Source organism: Trachinotus anak, unplaced genomic scaffold, assembly GCF_046630095.1.
Source record: "Trachinotus anak isolate AG129_WGS33_773 ecotype Australia unplaced genomic scaffold, CSIRO_AGI_Tana_v1 ptg000032l, whole genome shotgun sequence".
In the NCBI taxonomy this organism is placed as follows: domain Eukaryota; kingdom Metazoa; phylum Chordata; class Actinopteri; order Carangiformes; family Carangidae; genus Trachinotus; species Trachinotus anak.
The window spans coordinates 20932078-20949007 of NW_027273883.1; the positions used below are offsets into that span (position 1 = coordinate 20932078).

Below are 16930 nucleotides of genomic sequence, written 5' to 3' on the forward strand. Positions count from 1 at the left end.
TCCCGTTGGGTTTTTGTGTCAACACCACGCACAGCTCCACTCAACCTGTGCAGAATGATAATTAACTAATAACTGAAACCACCTTTGTTGTGTTCAGTGGACACGACAAAATCACCGTGAATATCATTTTATGAAAACATCTTCCAGCCCCCGCGGGTTTAAAAACATTTATTAAACCAAAGCCTCGATTGTTTTGCTAAATTAAGTCAACACAACTGTTTTTTAACTAAACTGTTCATGTAACTTTTTCCAAATGCTACACACAAGAGGCACAAACTATAAGCTAAACACAATATGAATATACAGAATATTTCACATGAACAGATGAAAACACTGCTACATTGACCTGTGTCCTGTGTGTGAGGTTTTAATATCTCCACAGTCTGAGTATTTCTGTCAGGTCTTGGTCATGTTTGGGTTGTGTCCTGCTCTTTTGAATCCTGCTGTGTGTCTGTCAGTCAAGCTCTTGCTCCTTCCCAGCGATGCGCTCATGTTACCCTGACCTGGCCTCCAGCCCGGCTGTCCCCCCGTCTGCTGTCTCATCCCGTAGGTGGTGTCAAAGGAGCTGGTTCGAGTCACCAGCCTGGGTCTTGCAGTGTGACTCTGGAGCATCCAGTTCAGCCTTGGAGGGGGCTCCACCTGCTGGCAGGTGTTGGGGCGTAGATGCAGCTTGGTTCTTGTACCTGGGGAGAAAAACGCAGAGTCTGTCTGGAGCTGAGGCTTGAGCTGAGTTCCCATGGCTGCAGCCTCTGTGGTCGGGTACGACTGATGAGGGGGCTGGCGGTGCCTCTGGGGCTGATCTTGTCTCCTGGTTTCCATAGGGCAGACTTTGGTTTGGAGCCCAGATGTGTGTCCTCTTGCATCAGATTGAAGCTCCAGCTTCGGTTTGAAGTGGTTCCATTGTCCTCTTTGTGTGTTGAGACCTGCAGCAATCCCCGAAGGCTTTGTCAGTGTGTTTCTATTCCTTTGCTGAAAGAAAAATCCTTCAGTACCAAGATTGTCGTGATCAAGATTTGAATCCTTCCTCAACGTGGATTGGTAACACACAGTCTTGTGTTGTCCATGTGTGGGGTTTGCAGTGTGAAGAGCCTTTGCATTCTTTTCAGCTGTGGTGGTGGCGGTAAGGCGGGCAGGCTGAGACCGGTGGTATGAGACGAGAGCTTTTGAACGACTGATTTGAGGTTCCACCTGTTCTTCTGCATCATGCTGTGCAGTGATACCGATTTGTGTATGCTGTGGCTTTTCCACATGAACACTCTGCAGTGTTCCTGGTTGAGCCAGTGGTCTTGGATACAGTAGTGGAGGTTTTGTGTGTGTTTGTGTACCTGTACCTGCTCTGTGTAGAGGCTGGTTATCAGCTTTGTTGCACTCCAGTTCTGGGCTCTGTGGATTGGTTAAAACTGGCATTTTTGCTTTTGTCTGAGGCTTTTGAGCATCTTCAGTCCAAGCCCAGTGGCACTCCGTTTTGGTCTGACTTGATTTTGACTCACTAATACCAGTGGTATCATTTTGAGCGGCATGTGATGTGATGTACAGAAGGGGGGCGATGAAAGTGACAAAGCCTGGGACTGGCTCGGAGCTGGAGTAGAGTCTGTGGAATTCCTGATGGAAAGGTGTGACGGCGCTGCCCTTTACAAGAACAGCAAGACTCCGGTGCACCTGCCAGGAGAGCCAGGAGAAACTGAGGAGACCACACACACACACACACACACTAGATTAATAATCATACAGCAACAAAATAGAGATGCAGCATTGTTCAGCAGACATACAAATATATGCTTTTTGGTTTCCGAATGTGTGTTTATACATCTACACACGCTGTGTGTGAGTGTGTCTGTACCTGTATGAGCCAGTCAGCACCTCAGTCCAGTCAGTGATCATAAAACTCTCAGCAATCTGACCTGTCAGCTTCCTGCCTGTCCTGGCACAGTAGGTCTGTCCCTCGACGCTGCGCACTGACAGCTTCTGTGCACACACAAGACAGCAATTACACTGTATGTATAATTTATGAAGTTTTTCACTTGTGCAAACAAAAACAAATCCCTGTGGTAGTGTGGTAGTTTGGTTTTTATATTGGCACATAAATCACCCAGCTTAGTTATTTTGCACTAAACAAACTCTACAGATGTTTGGGAAAATAGCTGGAGCAAATTAACGATTTAATAGAGATGCAAAAAATATTAAGTGTCCATGTTTGTGTTACATATGGACCATGATGGTATTGAAAATATAGCACTGCACTGTAATATAAGAGTCAAATGTCTATTGTGTACATGACAAGAGTGACTCGTGCAAGGTTGTGCACTTCTTGCAAATAAAATTGGACTCTAAACAATAGTGGGCATCAAAACTGTATTTTCAATTGACAGAATGACACCAGTCATTTGATTACATGTTTTATTCCACAGAAAGTTGGCTCTTAGATCAATGTGTCAACAAAACAGAGACGATCACAGTGGTCAAGGCGCTTTCCATACACGCTGTGTCCAGTATTTGCATCATGCAAGCTGCCACAAGCCTGAGCTGTGAGCTGCTGCAGCAGGGAAGCTGTGGCTAAATGACATTTTATGGATTGATGGTTCTCATCCACCCTGAAGACTTTAGCTTTGGTGCATTTAAAAAAAAAAAAATTTTTATGGAGTTTATGCAATTTTGTTTAGTGCAATTAATTTGGTTTGTTAAATTAGCAAATAAAATCACCCAGATCAGTTATTACGTAACAGCAACCAGAGAAATCAGGAGTCACGCAGGCAGAAAGGTTGGTGTTGGAGAGAACTCACAGGGAAGTTTTTGCTGTTGAGTTTGAGGTCCTGCCACATGGTGACAAACAGGTTCAGGTTGAGATGATCCAACAGCAGGTGAACGGACACATTCCTCTTCCTGCTGGCCTCCAGAAGATCACAGAGCAGCTCCACGTCACTGAAGCTGTCCATCACTATGGCCAGGGCCTACACACACACACACACACACGTCAGGGAAGGCGTCAGTCACGATACAAAAAACCTGCACAGACAGATATCACTAACTGTGTATCTGACCTTTCAGCACGCTGACATTTTTCCCTCACATGCACAGGCATGCGTGTCACGTTCTTTCACACCCATGCAGATGGAAACTCTCTCTTTCTCACACACACAAACAGTTCCCATCCTACCATTGTAGCTTTTCTGATGTACTCTCTGACCAGGTCTTTCATGCCAGCTGCTCTGCTATCAGACTGGAAATAAACCTCAACACTGGGCTCACTCACAGGACTGGTCCACTTCACATCTGGAAGGGGCAAAAGCATGATCAGAGACGGCAGCACAGGAGAAAGAAAAACAACATGAAATACTCACAATAGTCTTTGCAGAATTTTAACACCCCATATTAGGAACACCAGACAGACTGAACTTCAGCTCTAGTTTTACAGAAGTTTTTTTGTGGCAATTATCTGCTTCTGTGAAAGTTGGAGTACCTTTTACGCTGCTCTGGCCTAAACCTACCACAGTGGGATCACTGTCTGTGGAGACTGCAGGGCACTGTGTGGCAGACTGGGAGCCAGCGGACCAACTCTCTAGCTCTCTGTGATCAGCATCCCCATCATCAGATGCATCAGGATCAGCTGCATAAAGCACAAAAACAACCACAATCATTCCTTTAATTCAGATTAATTCTCGTGTTTTCAAACACAACAGGCAAGCAGACATAAAAAAAAAAGTAAAAACATGTACAACCTGTGTTTCCATCTCTTCCATTTTCCAGGATGTAATTCTTATCCAGATCTGACAGAAAGTCCACTTCCCCCTCTGCGGTCAGCACCTCTTGGTATCCCTCCAAGCCCCGGCTGAGCAGGCAGTCCACCGCCAGCCGGGCGCTCTCGTTGTGGCTCAGGTCCAATATGGGTCTGACGGCCGTGAAGTCGTGGTGATCAGAGGAGGGGGTGCGGAGGTCTTGAACCCGTCGCCTGACCTTCCCCAGAGGTTTGGACCTCCTGTACCACAGCACGGACATGCCGCTGCCGTCCATGGCTGAAGGTGTCACCACAAAGAGACTGATGTTGAAGCTGTGCACGGAGCCGGGGGGAGCGGGTTCCCTGCATGTCTCTGACACCGGTGAGAGAAACACTGCTTCAGAGGTTAAAGAGAAAATGGGCGACACGCCCCCGCTCAGGGGGAGATGGTTTCACAAGTGATGAGAAGTGACAGGTAAGAGCTGAGAGCATAACTCATGATAGCAGGTGGTGGTGATCCCTTCCAGAAAAATACACAGGGAAGTATGTCTCTGTGTGGAAAATAAAAATATTCACTGCATCATGTCTTAGAGAGGACAGATAAATGAGTGAAATTTGTATATATATTTCCATGAAGCACCAAGTGTGTGTTTCTGATTGTTGATTAACCAGGTCAACAAAAAAGTTCCCCTTCCAGGGCCTGAGACTGAGCGAATTAGAGCAGGTGAGCACAGAGAAAAGATGGGTGGAGGGACAGAGGAGAATGAGTGGCAGGAATGGTGATGGCTGTCTTTTCAGCTCATGTCAAAACAACACCTGAATGCTAAGAGGACGAGAACCAAAGAGTCACACCCAGACAGAGCGAGGAGCAGAAACATGCAGGTCCTCATCTGTTTTACAGCGATTACACATCTGGTCCTCAGTAGACTCCAACCTGTGCTTCGCCTTCTTTCTCTTTATAAAACAACCTGCCTGCTGTCTCAACAATAAACACTCTGAAACTAACTCTGTCGAATCCAAACCTGACGCCTGGGGCTTAATTCTGTTAGTAGGAAACGTCAAAAATGAGCATTTTCATTCATTTTTTAAACATATATTTGTATGTGATAAATGGATGGCATAAGATCATTATTTATTTTATTAAAATCATTATTTTTAAAGGTAACAATGAGACACAAGGTTGAGTCAAGGTTTTTAAAAAACATTTTATCCACATCAGGTTTTAAATAAGACAAATCATAAAAAATGTATTAAAATAAAAATCACATGTACATGACAAAACTGTGTGAGTCATTACTCATTCAAGTCTCAGTAAATGCAAATGAACATCAAATAGTGGTGGTGTGATAATAAATTCAGGTGCATGTACCAGTTTTGATGGAACAGACTGGTGGAGACAGGAGATAGTGGTGGTTAATATTCAACTTGTCTTGTGGGTAAACTAACAGCAGCTGGCCAGTTCAGTTCTCAGCTTGAGTCATCGTTTCTGTCATTCTAGCTCGCTTGAGATGAGAATATGTTTTTCTGACACTGTGAAGATGGAGAGAAGTCAGTGGTCACTGGGAGACAGAGGACAGTGTGCGGACAGACTGTGAGGAGGCAGAGCTGCCCTCTCTGGCTCTGGCTGCCAGCTTCTGTCGCAGTTCTCTGATTTCCTTAAGCAGTTCTCTCTCGCTGCTGTCCAGCTGGGCCCGGCCCCGGTCTAGGGAGACTGACAGAGCACAGAGAAAGAACAGGAAGATTACTGATACAAAAACCTCTAAATAATAATAATAATGCTTATTTTATGCACATTCTGAATAAAAATATAATTATTAAATTGCACTTTTCAGAAAGAGGGGAAGGGGATCATTATGGCAGTATCTCTTCCATGAAATAACAGATCCTGACCTGTTGTTGTGTCTGTGACTGCTTATTATTCACTGTGTCATCTCTGCAAGTGACCATTACCTTGGGATCACAAGCTTGCTACACTGCCATGTCAGTGATTTGCAATTATTTCATGAGAAATGAGTCCTTTAAACAGACAGAAACTCCATAGCAGCAGCATACACATTTTAGCATTTTAGCCTTTAAAATTTTATTTTAGCTTTTCACCTTTGGAAAAAAAAAAAAAAAATCATATCTACAGTGACTCACAGTTGGTGGAGGTGCTCTCTGAGGGTGAGCTGCTGTTCAGACACACCATGTTGGTTCCTGCCTGCCTCGGCGTGGTGGCAGTGTTGGGTTTGATTGCTGGACCAGCACCGTTGGTTCCTACATGAGCTGCAGAGGTGGCGCTGGGTCTATGTGGAAGTCCTCTGATCAAACCTGGTGACCTCATCCTCGTATGTCTCTGACCATCTGGCACAAACACTTTAATATTACATTCACGTCCAGACAGTTCAGCTCACCAGTGTGTGTTGTATGTGTGTGTGTGTGAGTGTGTCTGTGTTGTGTGTGTGTGTGTGTGGTGATACCTGCGTCTGCTGAAGACCAGGCCTGTTGCTGCTCCTGTAACTGGGCCCTGCTACTCATAACTTCATCCCACTGCAAATTAACAAGTGTTCATTGTTTACTTTAATAATAGTATCCCACAATTTGTCTTCGGTGATAATTCATGATGAATGTTTCAGACATTAAGATGGTCAGATGTGACGTTTCTTAGTGACCAACACAAATATTAACTTACTGTTATTCTTAAAAGCTACACAGAAAGTGACAGAAAAGCCCATAAATTATGTCATAGTAAAGTTACAATTCACACACAAGCCAATACATCTTGTGAACTGATGAGTTGACAAACATACTCTTGCTGTTCTCACCTTCCTTCCTGTCACATCTCTCATGGTGTCAGCCAATCTGTCCTCCTCTGCCAGGGTTTTCCTGTGAAGCTCTGCCAGTCTCTCCCTCTTCCTCTCCTGCTCGGCGTCGACCTGCTGCAGGCGCTCCGCCACCTCTCTCTGCCAGTCTGACTCCAGGCCCAGCTGGCACGCCTCCGCAAGGGATTCCTCCAGGATCTGTGTGTGTAGAGAAAGTAAACGGGTACAGGAGCAGGAGATCACAGATACCTATGGCCAAAATCAGCGTTTGGATGACTGTGAGGCTTTGAAAGCTTCTTGTCAAGCCAGATGGATGTATGAGTGCATCAAGATCATGTACTGACATATTTCAAAGTTATAACACTGCCTCCACACTGGAAGGTGCCACTAACCTGCATGTTTGCCTCTGTGCTGTGCAGCAGCTCTGAGTAGCTCTCCTCCTCTCTGTCTGCCTTCCTCATCCTCATCTCTATCTCCTCCTCAACCTCCCATCCCATGCGCTCCTGCTCCTTCAGCAGGTGCTGAGGGAAAATAAAAGATGTAAATAGGACACAGTAATATTATCAGCAAAAAGACACTGCAGTAATCTCAAATTACATCAACTTCACAGCTGCAACACTGGTCAAAACTTGTCTCTATGATGGCAACAACCAAAGGAGGAAATATGAGAGACAATATTCAAGAATGAATGCAAATACATGCCACAACAAGGCAGGGAGGGAGGGAAGCTGAATACGAAGTGTTTGTCACCTGTTCAAGTCGTCTCCTCTGAGCCTCTAGCTCCATCTGTCTGACCTCCAGGTCCTGGACTGCTGCAGCTGTTTCTCGCTCACGCAGATCCATCTGTGGCAGAAACATGAAGGCTACTAGATGTGTCTTTAGAGGGAAACTACTAGTAGATTACAAATATCCACAGTTACACAAATCTTGTAACTGGCCTGAATTTAAATGGACTCACTTTGAGAATAACGTGATAAACTTATACTTTATAAACACACTAAATTTAAAGTGATGCAGCCACCAGTCACTGAGATGAATCATAGACACATGCGGGAAAGATGCTAAAATACTGGAGACAGACAAACGGTGACTAACTTTAGCAAAACAGATGATCCATCTGAGAGAGCAGCTTTTAGTGGAAGCTTCCAAACTTTCTGTTTGTCTGTGTCTTGGTCTAAAAGAATAAACTGATGTGACTTATTACAGCTGTGGCTCACTGGCAAGTTTGGGATATTTTACATTTAAATGTTGTCAAGATTCCCGTCACACAGCTGTTTGAATTACTCTTTTACTCATTTTGTTAAAAGCGTGTATATTTTCACATGATGAAACATCTGAAAGGATGAATAACTAAATTCAAACAAACAGGCATAAACAAATCTACAAACTACAGATTGTGTATGGCCAGAGAAGTGTGTGTTTACCTTTCTACTGATCTCCTGGTCCAGTCTTTGTACCTGTGAGGCTCTCAGGTCCTGTTGGTGTTTGAGGAAGCGTCTTCTAGCTGCATCCAGCAGCTGTAACTCCTTCACCTTCAGCTCTCTCTTCATGGCTGCCAACCTACAAAGGACGGAGCAGTGACAACAACCAGCTTTGTTTCATCACATCATTCTTTCTATCATAACTAAACTATAGAAGAGTCTGTGTCTTGTGCTTTTACTTTGCCCTCTGCTGTGTTAGTTTTTCCTCTTCTTGAGCCAGGATGTTTCTGCGCTGATCCTCTGCCCTCTGCAGCAGCTCCTGTGTTCAAATCAATCAAAGTACTATGATTGAATTGACTTGATTTCCATGTCATAATCGTGTCTCATGTACAGATAAACTCTATAAGCAAGCCAACAGGTTACACTACAGAGAAATCTAGGTTTAGGTTTAAGTGAATTTTGAAAAGCTGCCAAACCCATCTACCTGTTGGGTGAAGTAGGCGTCCTCTTCAGCTTGACGACGCACAAAATCTGCACGATGTGCTGATACCTCCTGCCTGTTTAGATAACACATACAAACATATGATGCATCTTTGCACAGCACTGACATTTAACATTTTATCATCAAATTAATTTGAGTTAAATAAATAAAAATGTCTTCCTCTCTTATCACGATTCATCTTTAATCTCACCTCTCACGGAGATACTCCATCTCCTGCAATCGGATCTTTTCCCTCTCCCGGCTCTGATATTCCACGATGAATTCTGGATAGTGGTTGAACACGGGGTACTGGCCCGTGGTCAGAGGGGTAAAGTCAGACAGAATAGTCCTGGGATGGATATCTGCAGGTGTGCTGCTCAGCAGGCGGTAGGCCTCCTTTATCATGGCTGCCACGTCCAGGTTGTTACGATGGTGAAAAAAATACTGAAAAGAGGGAAACGGAAGAGATGAGAGAAAATTTTACTGACTGACTGTGGGGCTGTGCTTATTTTCAGAGGAGAAAAGTAGAAAAGAGAGGATAGGGTAGTTACCTCAAAGTCCTGTTTCTGGGAGCAGAGCAGCAGAGGCTCGCGGCAGCAGGTGATGTAGGCCACACAGGCCATGATCAGGAATGACGGATGGTTTGAGAAAATGTTGTCAAAGAGCCGAAGCCACTCATCACGAGTCAGAACCTCTGAGAACAGGGTCTCCAGCAGGGGCCACACATAGAGCTGGGGTAGAGACAAAGATGTAAAATAATGTGTGTAAACTTAAACGGGATGTGTGGTCTGACCTCTTGTCAGACAGACATCTTGTTATTCCAGTGGTGTGCTGTGTGTTGCCGTTACCTGTGAAGTGATGCCACAATCCACCAGGTGTTGCAGCAATTCCTTGTCGTGATGAGCCAGAACGTTCTCAGCCAAGCTCAGGATGTTCAGAGGAGGGTTGGGGAAGAATTCAAACCAGTGTTGGCACCAGTTCACTGCAAAACAGCATGCATGTCAATAAAACTCTTGCCAGCATGTTTATCAAACTGACAATAAGTTGATATTACCACATGGAATTCAGTGGCCTGAGAAACAGCAACAGTGAAAACTGTAGTTCAAGAATTTCAAAAGCTTTCAATCAACAATGCTGTAACATGCAACAGAACCAACAGGTGCTGTTTATACTGAGAAAATGACAAGCCTTAACTGAAGTTCACAAGTACCTATGACAGTTGCCACCACCTCGAAACAGAGCATCGGGTTGTTCTGGAAGAGCTTGACAAAGGGGAAGGCCACCAGGGGAAGGTACTCCACCTCTCCAAAGATGGCTGCCCAGTGAGCTAATGCAGACAAAACCCTGTCGAGTGCAGGAAAGAAAAGGTTAAAAGATTTGTTCAGAGTCAGAGTGTTTGTGTGTGCGTGTGTGTCTGTGTGAGAGAGAGAGAGAGATACCTCTGAAGTCCTCTCTGTAACTTATGACTTTTGATGGGGTATTTATCATGCAGAGTGAGGTAGGCTGAATGCAGGCCTTTATCAGTCAGACTGCTGTATGCTGCATGGTTCTCTGGGAGACAGAGCAGAGACCGCCACACAAACATCCTGCAACACAACATACATCTTTAAAATGCATAATGGATACCAATAAGTCTTAAAAATAGTCACCATGTTCTAGTCAGTGGATACACACATGGATCCTACATGTACCTGTATTTAGCAGGATATTCTCCAAAAGCCTTCAGCAGAGCCACCAGTCTCTTCTTGTTCAGACCAGCTGGTAGTTCATTCTGTTCAAAGAATGACACAATCACTACGTCTAGTCAGAGGGACAGAGATGCTTCGTGTATATTTGTGGGTGGAGATCTTTATGGTGAAATATACATAAAATGAAGAGAATGACAAAATATGCAGTGAGAAAAAATGCCTCAAAAGAAATAACACTTAATAAAGAAAACCAATGTGTTTAGACACTTATGTGTGTATATGTATCTGTCTACCTCTTTATCATCAGTTGTGCACACAGCAGGGGGTCTAAGTATCTTCACTTGTCTCCTACCAGAGCCCATGACTGGTCTTTTAACAACCTCTGATCTGACCTTGACCTTTAGGTTCGACAGGTCCTGATTAGCATCACCTCCTGAGACTACAGCTACCTGGGAGGGAGGAGGCTGGGTGAGAGACACACAAACACAATGAATACACTTAAAGAACAACACATTATCATCAACAGCAAATCTGCAAACTCTTGTCTCCTTGTGGATCATTCCACTGTTATCACAGCTGACTGTCACCTTGTTTAATTCCTGTGTGAGACTCTGGACACTGTAGATATTGATGCTGCCATTATCCATGATGGCCACAACATGTCTGCCGTTGGGGCTGACTGCCACTCCAGTGATGGCGTCGTCATGGGAACCCATGTGGAAAAGCAGCTTGCAGGTGTGGATGTTGATAAAGCGCATCACACCATCCTGGCTCAACACACCTAGTGTCTGCACAGCCATGAACACACATCACACACGCATAATGTGGAAAAGCATTAACATGTTAAACACAAAGGCAGCGTCAAACAGCGTCTCTTACAGGAAAATAATAAATATTTATAAAAGAGAAACAAGTGTGACTCCAGAGCAGAAGAACAGAGAACAGGTCTGTTGCTCTGTTGTACATGTACCTGGCTGGCTCCTCCGTCAAAGCTGTCAGGCAGGAACTCCAGCTGTCTGACGGTTCGGACCTGGGTGGGCATCTGAATCACCCTGAGCAGCTGTTTGCTGTCCAGACACCACAGGTGCAGCAGGTTGGAGCGCCCACCTGCTACAAATCTCTTACCATCACTGTCAACACAGGCCACATGTTTGATGAATCCCTCTGTTCCGTTAACTTTTATTGTGTTTGTGAAGTGTAGTGTTCTGTTGTCACAGAAAAATACAATGAAGAGCTACGTAATCACATAGCAAGTAATGCTAACCTGTGACGTGAGAGACCCACCGTGTGACGGCAAAAGCCTTGTAGGAGATTTTGGGTCCGCAGTCAGGAACAGGGAGCTGGTATTTGCAGAACAGTGTGTCACTCTCCCAAGCAAAGATGGAGTCATCACTGAAACAGCTGAGGATGGTGTTACTGAGAGGCAGGAAAAACACCTGCAACACAAACACAAACAAGAAAGAACTAATTTAGTGAACATACATTTACAAGACACAGTATTAACAGTTTAAAATTACGGAAAAACCGAAATCTTTCTTTGACAGACTTCTTCTGATGAATGATTTCCTTCATGAAGCGATCAAACTACCATTTATAAATGCTGTTTTTAGTTGTTGTGTCTGGACGTTTACCCTCTGTATGCCAACAGACTGTCTGATGTTCAGCTTCCTTTTCCTCTGGAAGGTGTCCAGATCCCAGAGCTGAGCCGTGTCCGAGGACGTGGTGATGGCGTAGCGGCCTGAGCTGTGGACAGAAATAGATGAAACTGCTCCCTCGTGACCTCGCATCCAACTGACCAGCTGCTTTGTGTCTGTGTGAAGAAACAGAAGGCAAATAGTCATGAACAAGTTTATTTATAGTTCATTTTGGTGATGGGTGATGGACAGACGTGAATGCAACACGCCCTCTTGGCTCTGCATTGAACTGAACAGATGATATATGTTGGAGAGAAAGATAAGGCTGACTGGTGACTGTCTGTTCTTATAATGAAATGAAGACTTTAATGTTAAGAATATAATTGGAACAAACTAAGGCAGCAGCAGAGAACAAAAGAAAAATAGCAACTTTCATTCAAAATGAACTTTGTAAATCTTGTGTCTTGAAAACCTAAAAAGAGAATATCCATATTCATGGATGTATCCATCCTACCCTTGTCAAAGCACTTGATGGTGTAGTCAGCCAAGGCCACAAGGAACTCTGTGGTCCTGCGGAGGCTGAAAGCCAGAGCAGTGCAGGCCTGTCCAGTCTTCTGCACCAGACGAAATCTGCCCCAAGAAAGAAGCAATAAAAAACATAACATCAGATAAATGTGAAAGCACGGTGAGTTTTAGAGTAAGAGCTAGTCACTTACAGGTCATTTCTGCTTTAAAATAAAAGGAAGACCATTTAACCTTAAATCACTGCCATGTCCATATTGATGAAAAGAAAAAATGGATGCAGATGTTTTTGCATCTGTTTCCACTCTAATCACATTTAGGGAAGAGAGGAGATTTTTTTTTTTTTTTTACTTTAAATGGCTCTGAGTAGCATTAATAAAAAACATGAGGGACGTAACGACAGTAGGCCGACCATAAAATCTGTGAACATGTTATAATTCCCACACTGCCAACCTTTGCAAGGCAAATCATGTTTATAAAGCATAATCCAAATAATTAACAAACACTTCAAACACTTAATTTGTTGGGACCTTTGAGCATAGTCAGTCACCTGTTTCTACTGATGTCAAAGACATAGATGTTGCCATGGTGATCTCCAGCCAGGAAGGAATCTCCTGTGGTGTCAAAGGCCACATGGAGGAAACGCACTGTCTTGGCCTGCTGAGCAGTGCGAACCACCGTCACTAACACACTGAGGAAGACAAACAACACGCGTTAAAGGGGAAATGTACACTCAGACAGTACTGACTTTCAACTCAACACATTTAAGTAATGCTGTTTACCTGCAGCTTCCCTCATGATCAAACTCACTTTAAACCCGCTCAGCTGCAGAGGTACAACTCAGCAGCACTTTTTAATTAATTGATCGACTGATTAATTATCTGAACAACTATTCCAGTGCAATAACTTTCTGATTACTTACCCATGCAGAAAATTGTAGCAAATCATAATTAAAAAACATAATAGCTGAGATTTGATTTTGGTTCTCAGAGTGGGTGATAAAACAAAATAAAAAAAAGAGCTTTGATATTTCCCATCTTTATCATCCAACTGAAAATATAGCCACTCATGACTATACTGTAGGTGGGATTTTAACTTAGCCAACAACAACAACAACAAAATACAGTGGTATCCAGTGGGAGTGAATAATGTAACACTATAGAGTAGTAGGACAACAGGGAGTGCAACAAGTGTGACTGAACAAACAAAAAAACAAGTCACCTGATTTTAGGCTCAGTGTATAACACAGAGTTATTTTACATCGTAACCCAGAGAGCTGTGTCCCCCCCGCAGCTTCAGGTTCACACCGGACACTAATCCAGTCTCACTTCGCTATTTCAAACCTACCCTTTGCCTGGGGTTGGTTTTCGGTGCCAGACTTTCCCCTCTTCTTTGTTTCCGACGTCCGTCACCTCCATGTTCAAACAGGTCTGTAGAAACTCAGAAAGCAGGAGACTTTCCACCTTCCTTCAGTTCGTGTTACTGCCCCATCTCACAGCGCCATGGCTGGGCACCGGGCTAGCCGGCTAATCTCTGCACAGGCGGAGCAAACAGCGCGAAATTTGAACTCTGGCCGTATTTAGCTTTAGATTACGACCAGAGAAGCCGTGAAAATATCGACAAAAGCTCACCAACATTTAGTGTTATTCAGAGCTCAGCAGTCCCCCGACAATGTAGCAGACATTATGATAACAGTTTTCTTCAGCCTGCAGTTTCAGTTTTTTTTTTTTTGTTGTTGTTTTGGGGACGGTTATTTTGTCGCCCAGAGTCTACGTAAAAGGTAAACAGAGGCGGGCATTATGGGAAACGTAGTCCAAAAGATTATCCAAGCTCAATAAACTTTATTTCACCGTTATACTCCTCCATAGCTTTATGCAAGAAGTTAATTAATCAGTTGTTCATTTTAAATAAATAAAAAAGCGATTCAGTGGATAAAATACCCACAATGTCTGCGATTTTAGTTGTAGAAGGTCAACTGACCCACATTTCCTGGTAAAATGCAGAGAACATAAGTATGCAATAATCCCTGGACACTGGGGTCAAGTATGAGTAAGATGTTTAAGACTTCCCTTTTAATCATTTACGTTAAATAGCTGCACATTTTTGCATTTTTTAAAAATGTACTTTTGAGATAAATATGTAGCCTTCTATGTGCCACTTCTTTGCAATTACTTAGTACAGTATACTTAGTTTTCACCATATTAATTTTATGAATTGTGGCAATAATGATATAAAAATGAAGTCTTAATAAAATGCAACAATAAACAATAATAATTAAAAAAAAACAAAAAACTTTTGTCTTAAGATATTTTATTTTATATTCAAAAAATGTTTTTCTTCCTCTTGGGACATGTCCAAGATGGCCCCAGAACCAAGAGTACCAATTAGACCACAGTGAAAAAAGTCTTGAACACTGTTGTGTTATACGTGACATTTTATAGATATGTGTGACCTGGGGTCTTCCCAAGAGGCGTTTTCCACTGTCTTTGGAAGACTTCAAGATGTGGTTGATAGCCTCAGAAAGGAGACAAAATTGGACCTTGAGTTAAGATTTTTTTTTCTTAACAGTAATAAATAATTTTGAAGTCCTCCAGTGCCTCCTTCTCGTATTGCCTCTGGTTCAGCCACAGAGCAACACGCAGGAGCTGTCAGCAGTCAACAGATTAGCAGGAATTATATTACATGAACTCATCAGTCAGTGACTTATGATGTTTCAAATGTTCTTAGTAGGATATATGACCAGCAACCCAATAACTGAAGTGCTATTTAAATCCAGCATGAAGTGAGTGATTTCAGAATAATCAGTATCACCTTCATTCACTGAGCACATTGAGTTGTAACATAATGTGAAAAAAAAACATCTCAACAGCTGTGGTTTTTCACTTTGATTATGTTTGAATTTCCTGAGTGGAGAGGTAAAAACAAAAAGCTTTATGTCATATGAACTATTTCTCTGCACCAGTAAATTGGCCAAAATTAGCTCACTGAGACATATCAGTGTCAGTGTATATGTTGACAGTAACAAAATGCCAAAGCTGTATTGAAGATTATTTGGGAACAGTGTCACAATTACATGTGTTCATGTTAATGTGAATTGAGTTAGTTTATATCTTAGGATTTTACTCTCAAATATCAATATAGCATTGGGTTTTAAAATCTGGTATCAGTTGGATTCCTTAATTTGATGTTAATTCTGGATGACGATCACAGTTTAATCAATTAATGTAATTTCATTTCCTGTTGCAGTTCACAAGAAATGAACATGACTGATGCAGACTGACCGAAGGGAACAATTAAGTCATTGTTTTGAAAATGAAAACAAACAATGAACAATATGAACAAATGGATAATCAAACGGAGGAATAGTTTTTACTCTACATCTTAAGGCTGGAAACAGCAGCAGAGAGTTTTGGGAACCAGCTGAAGAAGCCTCCTTCCTCCTGCTGCTCTGACCCCTCCTGAGGATCCCACCCTGAGGAAGGGTCAGAGGAGCAGGTAGAGGAACAGAGTACGGTTCATGGCTGGGAGTAGGCTGCTGTGCTGGTTCAGCCTGGACGGCAGTGATGGCAGGAGCTTCATCAGCATGGTCACAGGAGGTGGTGAGGCTGGAACCACGACAGAGTCTGGTTCTGGGCTGGGCACTGACTCTTCCTCTGCTTCATCCAGGCTATTGTTCAAATCCCTCTGGATGGCAGTGTTGGCAGGAGGTTCATCAGTGGTGCTCGGAGGAGCTGGTGAAGGAGTAGTGACAGCAGAGTCTGGTTCTGGTTTAGTGTCCTTCTCCAGACCAGGCTCCTTTTCCCAGTTTTCAGCAGGGGTGGTTGCACTCTTTGCACCATTTAGTGCAGCTTTAAATTTGTAGCTATTTATGTGTCCATCCCCCAGTCAGTCACAACCCAGTCAAGCCAACATATCAACCAAAGAACAATGTTATATCATAAAATATTTAGTCCAAACTAAACAACAATAATTACATGAACTAAAATGTTAAAGCAGCATGTGCAGTTTACTCAGAAAAACAGCTATAACAAAGTAAAAATTACTCATATTCTCTAAGACAATAAAATAACGTGTGGTGCTGTAAAGAAAATATAAACATAATAACAAAAAATAACATAACAAAAAACCCCAATTATGCTGGAATAGCTCTCTAAGAGAATCAGTGCCAAGTGACACATTTCTCATTGTGATATTTTGCATCATTATGTATCAAGCTGTAACTACTGAATTGATTGAAAAATTATTTCATATCTCTTTATTCAAAATATGTCCCCAAAACCCTGAAAACTAAAAACTATCTGAACATGTGACACAACAAGTGAGGTTTCATCAAAAGGGATCATTTGCATCACTAACATGTGTTTCCTATTTTTTTTTACATCAGTTCCTTCCTGTCTAATAAATGCAGCGGTTATTCAAACCCTACTTCACCTCACTCACTCGACCAACTCTCTCCACGGGCGGCTGCTCCAGGACGAGCGGGCTGTTGCATGCGGCACGCCTCCCTGTGTCGCTGGCGGCCCCTGAGTAGTCAAGAGGGAGATGTTGCAAATTTTACAGGAAGCACTTTGGTATTGCAAAGCAACTATATTGGTGTTAGATAATAAAAACACATCCGGTTCTACCGTTTTTCTTTCAAACTAAGAGCGTGATATAAAGCGGTCTTAAATA

General features: G+C 43.0%; 2 protein-coding genes across 2 annotated transcripts; both read right to left on the reverse strand.

The window, feature by feature from the left end:
• Nucleotides 1–3: 3 nt before the first annotated feature.
• On the reverse strand, nt 4–4082 carry LOC139613426 (protein FAM83A). Its single transcript, XM_071470063.1, has 6 exons — nt 3717–4082; nt 3458–3604; nt 3155–3270; nt 2781–2948; nt 1841–1965; nt 4–1681 (listed from the first exon to the last, which is right to left on the reverse strand). The coding sequence occupies exons 1-6, from the start codon at nt 4006–4008 to the stop codon at nt 397–399; spliced, it is 2133 nt and encodes a 710-aa protein (XP_071326164.1). The 5' UTR covers nt 4009–4082; the 3' UTR covers nt 4–396.
• An 821-nt stretch (nt 4083–4903) lies between these two features.
• Nucleotides 4904–14011, reverse strand: tbc1d31 (TBC1 domain family, member 31). The gene is made up of 23 exons (XM_071470961.1): nt 13607–14011; nt 12810–12950; nt 12252–12367; nt 11735–11913; nt 11388–11539; nt 11074–11233; nt 10691–10891; nt 10397–10567; nt 10107–10186; nt 9855–10001; nt 9626–9759; nt 9264–9397; nt 8967–9146; nt 8627–8859; nt 8419–8491; nt 8174–8253; nt 7938–8073; nt 7264–7356; nt 6906–7034; nt 6517–6711; nt 6172–6241; nt 5852–6055; nt 4904–5423 (listed from the first exon to the last, which is right to left on the reverse strand). Exons 1-23 carry the CDS (start codon nt 13675–13677, stop codon nt 5269–5271), a joined length of 3234 nt encoding a protein of 1077 aa, XP_071327062.1. The 5' UTR covers nt 13678–14011; the 3' UTR covers nt 4904–5268.
• Between the last annotated feature and the right edge of the window lie 2919 nt (nt 14012–16930).